This window comes from Anopheles moucheti, chromosome 3 (assembly GCF_943734755.1).
Source record: "Anopheles moucheti chromosome 3, idAnoMoucSN_F20_07, whole genome shotgun sequence".
In the NCBI taxonomy this organism is placed as follows: domain Eukaryota; kingdom Metazoa; phylum Arthropoda; class Insecta; order Diptera; family Culicidae; genus Anopheles; species Anopheles moucheti.
The window spans coordinates 2,041,655-2,057,757 of record NC_069141.1 but is presented as its reverse complement, the minus strand read 5'-3'; the positions used below and the strand labels follow the sequence as shown (position 1 = coordinate 2,057,757).

Here is a 16,103-nt window from a genome sequence, read left to right as displayed (position 1 = left end):
GGGTAACGATAACAGTGGTGGAAGGATAAAATTGTAAGTGAAAACTAACGTTTATTCCTTCACAGTCCACTGTCCACGGTTCTAGTTGCTGGAGAATAGTTTAATTATGTTAAATATTTAATAGTGAGAAAATGCGAACGGAACACAATGTCGCTCGTAGTGTGAGTTTAAAAAAACTTCCACGCGATAGAACGCAAAACGGGAGTAAAAGGCAGAGCTCTTATAAGGCTAGTATTAATTTAGTATATAAACGGATATATCAACCAGAAAACACAAGTCGCCAAAACTCAAAACTAAACATGCTTTCCTTGCATTATCCCGAGGAATAGTTGCACGCACGCGAACAGGCGACGAAAAAAATAAAGAAAATACAAAAAACAAGCAGAGAAACGCGTACAGTAATAATAAAAACAAAACCACACAGTAATACACAATTTTGAATAAACATAATAGCTATAAAGGTTATGAAATCATATTTCTACACAATTCGATTAAGCTGAGACGCCGCGTTAAAACCTGCTTGCATGGCGCGATCGCGTTGAACAATTCTCTCTTTCTCTCGTTTTTAACAAAAACAAAAGACACGTGTTTCTACCTTGACTCTTTATCACGCTGTCGGAGCTTTAACGGTTGAATAACACCTGCAAACTAGGGGAAAAGAAAGTGGTAGACGAAATTAAACCAATAAAAGATAAACACACAACACAGCAGAGATAGATGCGTTAGGGTAAGCAGCTAGGAAGAAAATAACGTGAAAAAACAATTTGTTAAAAAAATGCTACGACAACAGTGCAGGAGCAGGAACAGTAAAGGCGTAACGATAAATAAATTAATGTTTCTTACCCTGTTTATCCCTCCCCAAAATGCATCCTCAGTGACAAGGTGAACTGCATCCCATTTCACCATTATTATTAGTTGAAGAAGAATACTACTCTTATAACCAGTGCATCGGCCTTTGGGCAGCGGGAAAGCCAATAAAAGTTTTACCGCAATCTGAAGGATGTGTGTTGCGGAAAAAACGGCACAAACTGTTTCAATATTTTCCTCCAAACACCAATCGCTGATCGAGGGAAAGGTTGCTTTTGTTTAACCAACATTTAATTAGTGCCTGTTTTTTATCTTTTCCGTTTTCAACTGCAACTATGCAACTTTCAACGAGACATCTCTGTGGCCTTTTGTTTATGTTCCCTTTTGGGTAAAACTTCTTGGTTCTCGCTGGCTCTTACAATGCATTTTTTCCTCTCAGCCCATATGGATGACAAACTAACTAAACACACACATACACAATACACACGTACAGAACCAATTTACAAGCTATCCTGCAAATGCAAAAGCTGATGAAAATTTCAATATCAATTTTGTGCTTGAGTGTATGTTTACTTACTGTTTTCTGTTTCACTTTTCCGTTTCGTTTTGTGTATCGAAACCGTACATATATTTTACAGTACTAGAAGTATTTCCGTGTCGATGTCGTGCCTCGGATAGAAACACTTTCATAATAAAAAATAATACACTAAGAAACAAAAACTTCCCGTATGTCTCCTCCCTCCTTCTTTGTCTTATTACTTCGGTGTTTCCTTTTTTGACGTTTAATTACCAGAGGACAAACCAAACACACATCCACGCAAACAAAACTTATCGTCCGATTGTACAGCAGCCATTATTCAATGTACTTTGAATAATGTTCAATTGTTGCAAAAACTCTTGCGAAAGTTTATAGACTTTTTTTTTAGCATAATTAAACATTACACTTCATTTGTGGCGTAAGATTCAACGAAAACTGTGGTTTATTTCTATTTTGAGCCTTTTTTACCTTTGTGGAAGCTTATGAGAACAAAATACTTGCCATTGCATTTCCCCTTTTTAATCAAATGATTATAAATTGCTATATTGTAAAGCTGTCAAATGGTTTGCCAGTATTTATGTTCCTTCCAATTTGCTATATTCAACTGCAAATTATGCAAATCTTTTCCATCTTGATACCGGAAACTTAGTATTAATTTCAATCTAAACATTTCCGTCGTACCGAACTGAAAAAGGATTACAAGATCTGTCAGCAACGAATAGTGTAATTTCGGAAAAAAAACATTAGCACCACGAATTAAAATACTTACTTAAACTTTGAACGCGATTTTATGATGTACGAAGGAATTCCTTGATCGAAAATTTTAAATTTAATTATTTATTTTGGCCCTTTTTGTCAGCAATACTGTGTCTCTATAATGAATCGAGAATATATTAACGCAAACAAGAACACTTCATCATTCGCAACAAATTGGTGGTCTATTTTTTCCACTGCACACAATAACACAGCACTTATCACTTTTATGTGTTTTAATGACTCGCGGAACCAACAATAATTTCAAACGACTGAAAGCATCAATATTTCAGCAAATAGAGGAAAAAGATAAACTTTCGTAAATGACGGAGTCTTGGCGTCAGTGTAAACTTGTATGTTTTTTAGTGCTAAGCTAATTGAAAGCGACAAGATAGAAAAGAGATTATTCTTTCTTTCAAACCCACTTTCCACTAGTCATAATCTAATGAGCTTTGCACCTGTTTCGACTATTTCTATATCTAAGCTCAAATGCGCGATACTTTTTCTTCCACATTCTTATACGCTTTACCGTTTTATCCTTCTACTTTTACCATATGTACGCCATGATTAATGCGCTAGAAAGAGCAATTCTTTCCTTGAGGATAAATGAGCTTTTTTTCTAGTTACCTTACACTTCTCGATTTTATCAGCTCAATAATCTTCAGGAAAACACCCCATGGATGATCATGGATTATTATTCTAAACCTCTTGCCTCAATGCTGAACGTGAAAGCCAATTTGTTGGTGGATTTTTTTACGTTTCCTTCATTCTTATCATTTCGTAAATGGCATTAATTCTACTTCTAGCAGATCTTATTTGGCCACCTCTAAGCCGACGCAGACAGATGATGTGATGTCTCGAGCTGGACGAAAACAACGAGACATCCTCCAGCTTTACCGCCACAACGTACCGTTACACAAATGAATATAATAAAGATTGGATTGTTATTTTAATATGGATAAATGTGTGTTTTACTGTAACCTTTCAAATTTTATCCGAAAACTATGTAATTTCAAAACCAGACGAATTTCCTGTACAAAAATTCCACTAAGGATTCCTTCGATCGTGCATCAGGTCTGGTGAAAAGATGAATAAAGTAATGAAATTTACATAGAACATGTTTAAAAGATGAAAAAATCAGACACATTCAAAATCAGTAATTAAATACAGCTTAATTATACATCTGAATTTTGCTTAAGATTTTCCCCCGAAACCCGATGCGTTCAATCAATAGTCATGTTTGCTGGATTCGTCGTGTTCAGCTGCGATACATCCAGATTGGCATCCGAAACGTTCATATGATACGAGGAGCCCATCACATCTAAATCATCTTCGTCTTCGTACATTTTTTTCATGCGCTGTTTGTAGCTGAAATATTAAAATATAAAATAAAGTACTTTTCTTCGATAAAATAACTTGAACTCATGAACTCACATCTGGCTGTCGGGATTATTCTCCTGATTGCGACATTTTTCGAGCTTTTTCTCCAGAAATCGTACACGATCCTTCGGCGGCAGTTCGATGGTACGCACCATAGATCGAACTCTTCGAACGGCTTCGATGAGTACGGGCAGTTTATCTTTGGCGGACCCAAACAGTGATTCCGTAACGTAACTATCTAAATTTTCCTGCTCTTTACTAGCGGCATGCAGAACGGCGGCAAGTGCGATCTGTGACGGTGCGTACATCAGTGGTGCATCGGTAAGGAACGTTTTATCAATGAAATCTTCAATACCAGGCCGTAAACGGTCGGGATTGCTCATATTGCATCGTGTCTGAAAAGGATATGGCATTAAACAATCAGACAATTGAAATGGAACTATTCATTGTAAAACAGCTTACCTTTATGTCGATGAGAAATCCCTCTATTGGCCTCATCGGGTTGTGGATCGTGAGGTAGTAGTTTAACTCCTGCATTAGCAATAACTCGTTGGATAGAATTATATCCATAGCCTTGACCCGGTCACCCTTAATGTTAGCCACAAACTGTGCAATTGACACGTTGAATTCTTCCACCTTACAAGCCAAGTAAACGCATGTTGCCCTACAAGCAAAGAAGAATCGGATAGGTGTATCAATTTACTTGTATGATAATTGTAATCCCTTCTAATGAATAGCAACTTACAAGATTTCCTTTGGATGGTAGTCCATAGACGAGTTGTTCAGATAAAAGCGTTTAAAGTAATGAAAAGCGGTTCCCACGACATATTTCGGCATCGGAGGCTCGAAACGTTTGCAAAACTCCTTCAACTGAAGTTCATACTGCTTCAGCAACAATCGCTCCTCGTCTGCGGAAAGAAAGTGTGCCTGTTTTTGTTCCTCCTAGAAATAAATTTCAAAGCTAGTTAGCGGCTTTGCTTGCGTAGAAAACAATATCTAACCCACCGGCATGCTGGCACCATGCTTGGTAATGAATCGAACATTTTGTTTTACACGCAGTTCGGCTAGCTCCTGTTCCGTTTTGAAAGTCCAATATTGTTTCTGTGAGCTTAGGGAATACATTTTCCACCAGTTAATGCACGATTAGTTTTGTTTCGAAGGAGTTTTGCCGCTCCAAGACCAAAACACGGTTCTTGTATGTTGCGAGCGAGCAAATGACATGTTTTGCTCTCCCCATGTGTTGTCAACGTACATTCCCTGGCAGCACAATTGTACTGATAGCGCACCGGTTAGAGCAATTGCAATTGTACGATTAGGGGTACGAAGAAGAAGATCTATCCGTACAATTCAGATTGACAGCTCGGATGCTTCCCCCAAGGTTCATAATGATTATTATTTCTCAAGGTTATTAAATATTAATTAAAATAATTTTTTATTGTTTTTTTTGTTTACAATTTTTATTTCACTACAATGTTTTTATATTACAATACATTACCGCACAATCTTTAAAATAGTTCTAGTCAGGCTTTCTGACCGAAACTGGAACACACGATCGGAACATCCTATCACGATGAACGCAGGATGATGATGATGATGCCCACCGGAATGATCATCTACTTGCAGTATTGCATTGTCCTCGTCCTCGATGTTTGTCCGTGTGCCGAAATCGTCTTCCTACGGTTGCTGCTGCTTCCTGCAGTGAAGCTCCCTTCTGTGCCATCTGGAAATATAGTTATGGTACATGTTTAATAGAAACTGTGACTTTTTCAACAGTTCCAGCTAATGTATGTAATAAGTACTTACTTGAACGTGTATATTCCTTGCACAATCTTTGGTCAGTTGTTCTGTTCTCTTTGATAAACTTTTCACAAACTGCAACTACTTGGTACGAACGTAGAGTGAAACCTGCAGCCAAACAACGCAAGGTACAAAGCCACACAAGCCAATGATACGATGACGAGCTGGGTGATACACACGCTCGCGACCACGCACATATCTACATACGGGAAGCATAGGCTGATCGGTTTGACAGCTAGCCTATTCGTACAATTGTGCCGCCAGGGTTTGAATAGTGTTGCTTGATGAAAGAATTTCATATTTTACTTTCTTTCTGCTCTGCACATATTTTACCACTAATATACGTTTGTTACTACATCACTGTTTTAAAATTTGTTGTTGCTGCATCACTGTGTTACTACATCACTGTGAAACCAGTTGATAACTATAGTGTCCCAATATATGTTTTACATAACATGCAGTAAATTCGAATAAATCTTAAGATTCAATTTGGAAAAGAGAATGAACGGAAGGATATGATGGAATTAGTGATCATTTTCAATGAAATAGTTCAACTTCCAAATCGCAGTAAAATGTAAAAGTGCATCATACTTGCCAGAGAATCGTATTGAGCAATTCGTGTACCAGGCGCTGTAGCAAAATGTAAACAAAGATTCACTTTTCATTCGCAACCGTGGTTTGTCTCTGTCCTGATGTCTCCACCTTGGGAAACCATATGCAAAACGTCAATTGTGTCAAAGTGTCAACAAAGAAGAAAAATAGTTTATCAAAACCACAAGGGAAAACTTAAAAAAGACCAGAAAACAGACGGAACCGCTGGCTTCGCCGTCCGAGTTGTCCCATCTGCTCGGTTTTATCGGTTGTTTCTGAAGATTACTGCAACAATACAACCACGTACCTGTGACCGTATGGAAGAGCTGGTGCAATGCGTGCCCACTCTGCAGTTCCTTCAGTGGGCAGGATAATGCAGAACACCCGTCGTAGGTTTCGGGTTGTACAATGTTTGTGGGCTTGCCGAAAAGAAAGAGAGTAGGCAAAATGCAAACATAAAAGGTGTGTTGTGCCCTTCCATTCCGGGAACAATAGTTATTCTTAATGGCGTTGAAATATTCGTGCGTTTTAAAATCACATTAACGTGAACATATTCGGGTCGTCCTCTGCTGAATGGGTCGCATCCGATGCAAAACACCATCCATCGTCGTTTAAGTTTCTTGTCCTTGTCGTTTGGCCTTACGCACTCATTCGATCATGTCCGGAATGTACGGTCACAGCCGTGAAGCAGTGCGAGTGAAAGTGAAGGTAATTTAATACGCTAAAGCGGAAGTACAATCGAATGTTCTCATTGTCACGATTTTAATTGCGGTGTCTTTTTTAACTCTCTCCCTTTTTGCACAGAAATGCGAAAAGAATATCCCATCGGAAACGAGGAAATTTAGCGTCGATCCTCAAATTACCAATCTCGAGGTACTCTACTCGTTGCTCGCAAAAGCGTTCGATTTGAAGACCGATTTTGGTATCAGCTACAAGGTGATTGAGGCAAATGGTCAGGAAAGCTATCTCGTCGTACTGTCCGACTGGGATCTGGAGGCTGCCTTCTTGCGTGCCCATAATCAATCGATCGCAAGCAAGAGTGAACCCTGCCTGAACCTTCGCGTCGACATCAAACCGTTCTCCGAAGCATCAGAATGGGACGGAAATGGCACAGCCACCTCTACGAACATTCCGCGCGAGCTGGTATCGTTACAGCAGTCGATCGGTGCCGGACAGAAATACGTGCAGAACAAGCTGCCCGGGCTGATCATGAACCAAATGGAGAAAACCTTCTCGATGGTGCAACGGGCGTTCAACCTGGTCGAGGACCCACTCCTAACACAGCCAATAAGGCCGCCCCTAGCGGATGCAGAATTCCGCAAGCTGCAAGATTCTGTTGGCCAAATTTTGGCACCCGAACAGCTTCGCAAAGTGATCTATCTGGGTGGAATTGACCCAAGCCTGAGACGTGTTGTGTGGAAGCACATACTAAACGTCTACCCCGATGGCATGACGGGCAGGGAACGGATGGAGTACATGAAAAGGAAGTCGGGTATGTGCAACTTTTTCTTCCATTTAGTGCAAGGTCAATTAATACGTTAAAGCTTATCATCAGTGTGCAGCACAAGTGTAGTCGTTTTTATTAGGCTGCCATTCGCCATTCGGCACCATTCGCCTGTGCAAATTGTTTATGATGAATAATGCATTGCGAGCTTTAAAAATCCGTTCAACAATGCAATTTATTGCTTTGCAATAGTGACCCATACTAATTCGTTATTTATCTTCTTTTTTTTCTGTAAAATTTTTTAGCTGAATATTTTCGATTGCGTGACGTTTGGCGAAGCACGATGCAGCGAGGCAACATCGTTGGTGAGCTGGCGTACGTGACCAGTATGGTGCGGAAGGATGTTCTTCGTACCGATCGGTTGCATCCATTCTATGCGGGCAGTGACGACAACCAGAATATTGCCGCACTCTTCAACGTACTCACGACGTACGCACTGAATCATCCCGCCGTCAGCTACTGTCAAGGCATGTCGGATATTGCCTCACCGTTGCTGGTTACCATGGGCGACGAAGCGCAAGCATACATCTGCTTCTGTGCCATTATGGAACGGTTGAGTTGCAACTTTATGCTGGATGGCATAGCTATGACGCTCAAATTTGCTCATCTGTCCGAGGCGCTGCAGTACTATGATCCGGACTTTTTCGCCTACCTTAAGCACCACCAGGCAGACGATCTGCTGTTCTGTTACCGCTGGTTGCTGCTCGAAATGAAGCGTGAGTTTGCGTTCGATGATGCGCTGCGTATGTTGGAAGTGCTCTGGAGCTCGCTACCACCGATGGCACCGAAGGGTGAGTTGGCATTGTACGAACGGGAATACGAACCACCGCCGCCCGACGAAAGCATCCATCCCCCACCTAGCCAAAGCCCTTCAGTAATGTTGCGAACACCGCGGGAAAATCCGTACACGAAAGTGTGCGCCCTTCGGCGGCAAAGTTCCGCCCTGTCGCTTAGCTCATCGTGTTGCACCTCTACGAATCCGCCAGCGAATCCGTCGAGTCGGTACGAACGATACGGTGGCGTAGGCGTTGGTGGGCGTTTAGATGCGTCACGGCGACTCAACCTTAGCTTGGATGAGAACATAACGCGCGAAAACATTTACTCAACAAAGGTGGGGCACGTGCAGAAGGTCCACCAAAGTCTGGACGAGGCGAAGATCGCACTGGTAAAGCAAAGAAAGATCGTACGAAGTGTGGGGGATGACGATAACATACAGGAAGGGTTCGAGGTAGGACAGTCAACGGGCCAGGGTGAGGATGACAATGCAACTGATGTGGATGATAGTGTATTCCATTCGCCGCAGCATCAAATCACCACAATGTGTAACAGCAAAACAAATCCTTTCATCGACGGATCAATGGAAAGTGTTTCGACGCAAGAGCAGCTGGCCGGAGATAGTGTAACGAGAGCACCCTCCGATGGGGCAACAGATTTGAAACCCGAATTGACAACTCCAGGCACGAACAGTAGTAGTGCGGCTAGCAGTGTGCGAAACTCGCCCGTGATAGGGCGTAGTCGAAGCCTTTTCTCGACATCGGCGGCAACGGGGAAAATGATCGCCAGGCAGCTAAGCAACCAAAAGAAACATTTCACTTCTACCGGCAGTGCGACGGGCACGGGTGGAACGACCGGGGTGGGACATTTTCACGACCTGAAGGAAAAGCTTGTGGCCAGCAGGAAAGGAATATTTGCTTCGCTGGATAAAACGCATAGCGTTGATGGTGGAAATACGATCGATGGCACGGCTCGTTCTAACAGTCAAATAGAAAAAACAAAACCGAAGCTGGTAAAAAATTTCAACGAGTTTCTTAACTTTGCCGCCATGAACAAGAGTCGCATTAGCGATCGGCTGGTGACCAAAAAGATGCTCACGAACGCTAGTGCAGCGACCAACGCCAACAACAGCTGTTCAATAGACTCCACCACAAGCAGCTACACGACGACCACGACCGGTGGTATTGGGGGTGAAGTATCACGGGACGATTCGACGGATACGATCGAGTACAACGAGCTAAAACCGAAACCGGTCATCAAGCTGACGAAATCATCGTTCGACGATTCCGATTCTTCCGCTACAAGTGTCGGCATGGGAATGGATTCGATGGCAACAACGACGGCACTATCGCGATCTAGCGACAACAGTAGTTTTATCGTTGATGATAGTTCCGCTTCCGTATCACCTATTCACATTAGACGCGAGGAATCGGCTACAAATGATGAAAGAGAAGCGAGAACAAATATCCACCGACCGGTGGATTTATTTGTGAGTGGAAATTCTACTGTAGCTGCAACGGTCGGAGAGGGAAGTAGTCCAGACGATTCGCAGGAATACTTCCCGATGACAACTTCCATGACGAGGGAATTGCGTCTCGAGCTGGAAAACCTAGACCGCCACGTATTCGGTAACGATTTTCACAGCAAACAGCAACGGTTCTATACGCTTAGTAGTTGCATGGATCTGGAAACGCCACCGGAGAGCGGTGAATCAATGGCACCGACACAGGATCGACGTGTTCCGCTTGCCGTGACAGCGTCGACGGCCTCAACTACCACCATAGCGTACAGCAAGCTCGACAATAATGGTAGCCTACCGCGAACGTTTGATACGGCAATGGAAATTGAATCAATTGATGAAATCTGTGATCGTTCTCCGCTCGGACAGGGAGTTGAGGAGCCAACGGGAGACGTAGTACGTTACCGGGAGAAACCGGGACGGCGCCGAATCGGAACGGGCGGTGCAACGGGAAGCATCGTGAGTGAGCATCGTGATAGCAAACGCATCAGCACGTCCAGTGCGAACGTGAGCAGCGATGTGTTTGTGTGGGAAAACCCGCTCCATCACGAGTGTGGTGATGAGGATGCGATAAGTCCGGTATCGGGTGGTATGGTTACTGGTGAGGTGACCCAGATACAGCAGCGCACAGCAACCACGCCCGATGAACATCCGGAGCTGGAGTACGACGGGGAAATTATCGAAGAGACAACACTCGGCAAAAAATCCGTCACTCCGATACGGTTGGTGCGAAAAAATGGTGAACGTTCTGTGCCTGGTTCGGCGCGGAATTCCATGATCTTGCCCGATTCCTCTGACTCGTCGGATGATTCGCCACTGTCGCGCTCACCGGCAGCTGTGAAGTTTAAATTTCACCCAAACAATCCTTTCTTCGATGCTGCGTCGAATGCGATCGATAACCGACCATCGACCCTGCTACACATGACGGTGGATGATGGCGACGGCGAAATGCTGGAAGAGGGCACGGAAGCGTCCGTTGTTACTGGTGTTTCGGCAGGAACGCTACACACGGTGAGCACTACTGGTCAACAGGAAGGCATGATACCGTCGGAAGTATTAGCTTCGCCAACCATTATCTCCTCACTTCCACTGGAACCGAGTGGGGTCGATGTGAACTTTGGTGAGGTTGGAACAACCGCTGTTACTGTGCCGTTGACCACAGCCAGCATAGTCACCAGCACCATTCCCAGTATGAAGGTCGCCGGAGTGCTCCCGCCGCCCCAGGAGTTCGGTGGTGGCAATCCCTTCCTAATGTTTCTCTGCCTAACGATTCTGCTGCAGCACCGTGACTACATCATGAAGACGGGCATGGATTACAACGAGATGGCAATGCATTTCGATAAGATGGTGCGCAAACACAACGTGACACGGGTGCTCAATCAAGCCCGGCAAATGTATGCCGAGTACAGGCGGATGTACCAGCAGCAACTGATGGCGAGTGGGGGCGGTGGCAGCAGTAAGGGCAGTTTGCCAGGTTCTGTATCGATGATGGCCAACAGTTACCATGGGAGCATGAGTCTCGGCAGTGGTACCACCGCGGATATGCTGGCACGGAAATCATCCGCACCGGAGGTTAGTTCAGCGCGAAGAAATACCGGCGGTGATTTAACACTCGTGACGTAGATTGGTCACGCGTGGAGCAGGTAATTTTGTTTATTTGTGTTCTTTTCTACATATACCTCTGAGTTTGTAAGCGAAAATTGATAAGACTTGTGCAAGACTATTTACAGTGAGATTTCATTTTTAAGCTCAGGAAAAAACTAGGTTGGTCTGTGGGTTCCTTTTATTGGGTCGTTCGATACGAACACCGCCTAGCATGGACGATTTCAGTTGATCTCTGTATAGGTAGACAGTTGTCTAAATGTGAGCAATAGGTCACCAAATTCACAGGTGTTCACACAGGGATGCTGGCATTTAAACCAGTTTTATTTCTAACTTACACTGTCAGCCAATCGACTTCTCCTACAGTACTTTTAAATTGTCATTTTCATTATTTTTTTAGTGAAGTTATGTTGGGAAGCGTTACATTTAGCCGCAAAGAGATAAATATCGTGATATTTTAATTAGAGATACGCCTATCAAATGACGATTGCCGAGACGTGGAGTGTTTTTAACCTATTAAGTTTCCAGTATACAAGACGGCAAAATCAGAAACCGCATGACTCGAACAGGTCATTTTCCTAGTACAGGCACTTTTGAGACAGCTTAAACATTTCTCGCAACAACAAAAAAAGAAATGGCACGGCCGCTTTAGTAACGAGCAACGTCACATAATAATTAGTAAATAATCAACATTTCAATTATAAAATGCCCGGTATATATACTATAAAAAGCACCTCCGTCACAGCTGAGAACGCTACATTACACTCGCTACTACATCCACCGAATATTGCATCTGAAAGCATAGATTTAACGGAAAAGCAACTTGAAAGTAAAGCATAACAAAGCAAGCAAAAGACGCAACCGAAAAAAGCAAATAATAAGGACTGCATTCGCAGCAAAGTGCTATTTACAGTGAGTAGAATCTAAATACGGAAAAGGAAAATGCTAAAAGATATTATGCACCCAGGAAAGCAGACACCCAAGCCTATTGCAGCCTGTAGATATAGATAGAACTCATCCAATTATAGCGACTAAAACACACCCGTTTCGTTCGTGTGCTGGTATGGTAAACGATGGAATAGGAATGTAACACTTGTTGGATCTTGGATGGGAAACCCTCAATATTTGCAACAATGAAGCGATAGCGGAGAGGGATTCGTGAATGACCGTTTGTTTTCCAAATAATTTCATTTTAAATTAGTGTTTTTCAAGGTTTGTTCAACTAAAACACCCTACGGTTTTATCGAAAACACATGATTTGCTTTATTCACACCAAATTCATCACACTGAGCAGCAAATCTACAAGTGTTGTGCTTTCTGAATATTTTGCAAAGTATTGTTATGAAACTTTACTGATTCGACTCTTAGAATATTAAAAAAGTATTATTACCGAATCCTCACAGATTCATGAACCATCAAAGATTGACGAATCCTTCATCAAAAATCCATGATACTCCGAAAATTCGCTCGCTTATTAAATTTATGAAACAATAATTTCTGTTTGATGCATTTGATTACATACACCAATTGAAAAGATTTTGTTTTACTAACCATTAGTATTGTGGGTAATAGCAATACAGCCTGACCGTTGCTTTTGAATGAATGCAACTTTAGAAAGGAGTCAGGAATCAACTCTCAAAGATCCATGAATCATAGCGGAGCATGCCCCTTGGAGATCGAAAGATAATCCTAAATCTAATTAGAGATTCTGATTCATTCCTTCAGTTTAAATATCTATTAAAAATCATGAATCTAAATAAGCCTCACCCAACATTATGCGTTGATAGGGCTTAATCAATCATAAGTGTTTGAGGATTCATGAATCTTCAGGATAGAAATTCAGGCCCATTCGGTTAAAAGATTTATTCAAAGTTATGCATCTGGATCAGACTAAAATCTCCTAAAAGAGGAGAAAAAAATGCCAACGTCACTTTTACCTTCGCTGTTGCATGTGTATTACGAGTCCTTTGTTTAGTGCACGTGTTAACGTGCAGGGCTTTAACAATGGGATATTACTGGATCCAAATCTCGACTAGACCGCCGTGTGTAGGGTACGTTAGCACAGCACCCAATCCCCGTAAAAGGATTCGTTCAATCACAGATTACAGATAGCAAAGCCAGTCGGACAATGATTCAAGATCTCTCCCAAAATGCCTATCCTTCCCATTTCTCAAAATAGACCGATCATAGGCGCCTATGCTGAAGCCTCCCAATAGGTAGAAGAATACAAAAGAATGTATTATGTATGTGTATGTATGTATGTATCTTTTTTATCTGTGGAGTAGCCCGGTGGCATGATGGCAGCGGCGATCTTCACACGAACGGACCGAACCAAAATCCCATCCGGATCAATCCCCCGTAGCAAGGACAGAGAGAAAGAAAGAGTATGTATCTTTTACCCAGATTTTTCTGTGTATGTGTGATAGAGATGAAAAGGCTAGGAAAACGAAAGAGATAAAAAAATAGATAAGAGGAGAAAACCATTCCATACTTGTTTGTTGGCTAGTTGTTGGACTTAGTGTAGGGAGAGAACAATCGATTGTTCGTGTGTCGGTTCGGAATACTGTTGAAGGGCCCAAAATAATTACAACACCATGTTAACTGTATTGGTAGGAAATGACACGACAGAGTGTTTGCATTGTTGCAGAAATGTGTTACTTAGCTTTTGATTTCCTTTCCCGGCACTCATGCGTATAAGGTCACTACCATTCGAATGCATAATTTAGCGGGCTGTCTGATGTGTGTGTGCGTTTAGTGGTCAACAGCTGCTTTTACTACACATTCGCCGTTTTCAAACGTTAATAATGACTTTGACACGTGCACAAAAATCGCCTATCACTATTTTATTATATCGATCGATTTTGCAAACAATCGACGCGTAAGTATGTATAACGATATGTATTGCGTTTAGAAGTATAAACAGAAGAAGTAAAACTCACGTATTAAACGTAAAATGTCGTTCTTTTCGTGCTCAAAATGACAGAAGGTACACTAACAAAATATGGTCGCAATGATGGCGGCGAGAAAGATGTTAGGAGGGCACGCGTGTCTTACTTTTTTTAACTGACATTTAAATGCCTGACGAGGGAGGAAATCGATACAATTTGGATTCCAAATACATTTCGTGGCGGAAAGGAAGAAAATAACGTAATTAAAGACAAAACAAAAGTATTAAGCAACAGGACCCAGGCATTAAGGGCAAACAACAGACATCAATTTCTCCCATAATACCGTAAAAGCACATGAAGAATTGGAATAAAAATCAAGTAATCAAGCAATGACTCGCATTTCATTTAGGTGCACGCTTTGCACATCGACGAAGATGTTCGACCAATGATGTTGATGTCATCCGCGAGGCTAAGGAATTGAAGTGAACCAGTAACTATCATGACGGCTATCGGATATCATGACCGGATATCGCATCCCGCACTTATCATGACACATGCTAGCACTTCTCACATCCAGAGCTATATTCAACAGCAAATAGTAGAGTTCCCTTAAAAAGATTGTGAGTGAAAGTGAGATTAAAACTGTTTCGACAACATATTTTAAACTTTCACTCTACACTGTAACCGAGCTTCAAAACGTTTCCATTTTAGAAGAGAGCATGAGAACGTTTCCATTTTAATCCCGGATCGCCTTAGAAATTTCTTTCTTAACCAGTTTCGAAAAGAATTATCATTTTTTGTTGCATTATTGATGATAATATTTTTCTGTTCAATATTGATCATCTTTTAATTCCCGCTGTACATAGACCTTTCGGAGCATCGGACAGCGTTTGTAGTTGGCTATTCACTTCTAGCGATTTATTCTTTGTCTACAGTTATCCAATCTTTGTTATAAAGGTTTTGTTTTTCAGCCAAATTCTAATTTAACCATATACCACTTGCTATTATCATGCCATCTGGGCCTTGCTGCAGATCAGCAGCCTGCACTAACGGTTAGTTGTGAAAAAATTACATCTTGTTACATATTTTATTCCTTTCTGAAGGATGGTTTCAAATGTCCACAACTGGAAAGATGGGTTTATTTTTATCAGTTTCCTCAACAATTGTCTTATAGAAAACATAATTCCTTCTGTTCGCCTAATCACTGTTATCGCAATACTGCAAAAAATTAAGTTACAGCTTTTTGGTTTTATTATTTTATAATTTTCTTTAGTATGTATACAGCATAACTTTACCTTCTACTGTGGTTCTATTCTCTCGCTGGTTCTTGCCTTTTGCATTGATAAGTGAAATTTAACGCTCTGATAGAATTTTGGGGATAGAAAGGAAGATTGTTCACAAGTGTGTTCTCTCACTACGGAACAAGGTAATGGAATATCATTAGTTCATTTATTGAATTTTGTTTCAAACATCTACATCCGTCGCACAATTTAACTACTTCATATGGTTGGTTGCTTCACGTTTGTACTCCACACATTGAGATTTCGTACTTCACCCGCTCTCATTCGTTCTCAGGGGGGATTAGATAGAACTTAAAAGCAATAGAATATCTTTACCTTACTCTCTACTATTCGGTCCGGAGTGAGAACTGTCTTTTTATCGTTATCTTAAATTGTTCTTCTTTGCCCAATTATTACCAACCGATGTGATGTATGTACGATTCAATACACATTAATAGGTGCAAATTGCATATGTTATGCATCGTGACGGTTGTCGTCCCCGTCACCAATTGGACGACCTTTGTGTCTACACGCTAAAACCTCTTTCTCGATACAAAGACTTTCATTGTGATTGATAAACATGTTGCAGGTGTTTACATTCCATTGATACGGCTATGATGGATAGATTGTGTTTGGTACACATAATCATACACGATGGTTTAACGTTGTT

The 16,103-nt window shown here is 41.7% G+C and overlaps 2 protein-coding genes across 2 annotated transcripts; one reads left to right on the top strand and one right to left on the bottom strand.

Moving 5' to 3' along the window:
* Positions 1-2,196: 2,196 nt before the first annotated feature.
* On the bottom strand, positions 2,197-4,670 carry LOC128301210 (cyclin-H). Its single transcript, XM_053037572.1, has 5 exons — positions 4,484-4,670; positions 4,224-4,420; positions 3,941-4,142; positions 3,533-3,873; positions 2,197-3,466 (listed from the first exon to the last, which is right to left on the bottom strand). Exons 1-5 carry the CDS (start codon positions 4,598-4,600, stop codon positions 3,322-3,324), a joined length of 1,002 nt encoding a protein of 333 aa, XP_052893532.1. The 5' UTR covers positions 4,601-4,670; the 3' UTR covers positions 2,197-3,321.
* Positions 4,671-6,446: 1,776 nt separating this feature from the next.
* On the top strand, positions 6,447-14,504 carry LOC128303877 (uncharacterized). The gene is made up of 3 exons (XM_053040957.1): positions 6,447-6,574; positions 6,671-7,358; positions 7,616-14,504. Exons 1-3 carry the CDS (start codon positions 6,524-6,526, stop codon positions 11,284-11,286), a joined length of 4,410 nt encoding a protein of 1,469 aa, XP_052896917.1. The 5' UTR covers positions 6,447-6,523; the 3' UTR covers positions 11,287-14,504.
* Positions 14,505-16,103: the final 1,599 nt, after the last annotated feature.

Excerpts from the sequence above, each read along its gene's own strand:
- LOC128301210 (XM_053037572.1), bottom strand. The coding sequence starts at position 4,600 with ATGTATTCCCTAAGCTCACAGAAACAATATTGGACTTTCAAAACGGAA. Across the intron at positions 4,421-4,483 it reads AGCATGGTGCCAGCATGCCG|GAGGAACAAAAACAGGCACA; the intron begins GTGGGTTAGATA and ends ATTTATTTCTAG. Across the intron at positions 3,467-3,532 it reads AATAATCCCGACAGCCAGAT|CTACAAACAGCGCATGAAAA; the intron begins GTGAGTTCATGA and ends TTAATATTTCAG.
- LOC128303877 (XM_053040957.1), top strand. The coding sequence starts at position 6,524 with ATGTCCGGAATGTACGGTCACAGCCGTGAAGCAGTGCGAGTGAAAGTG. Across the intron at positions 6,575-6,670 it reads CAGTGCGAGTGAAAGTGAAG|AAATGCGAAAAGAATATCCC; the intron begins GTAATTTAATAC and ends CTTTTTGCACAG. Across the intron at positions 7,359-7,615 it reads GTACATGAAAAGGAAGTCGG|CTGAATATTTTCGATTGCGT; the intron begins GTATGTGCAACT and ends AAAATTTTTTAG.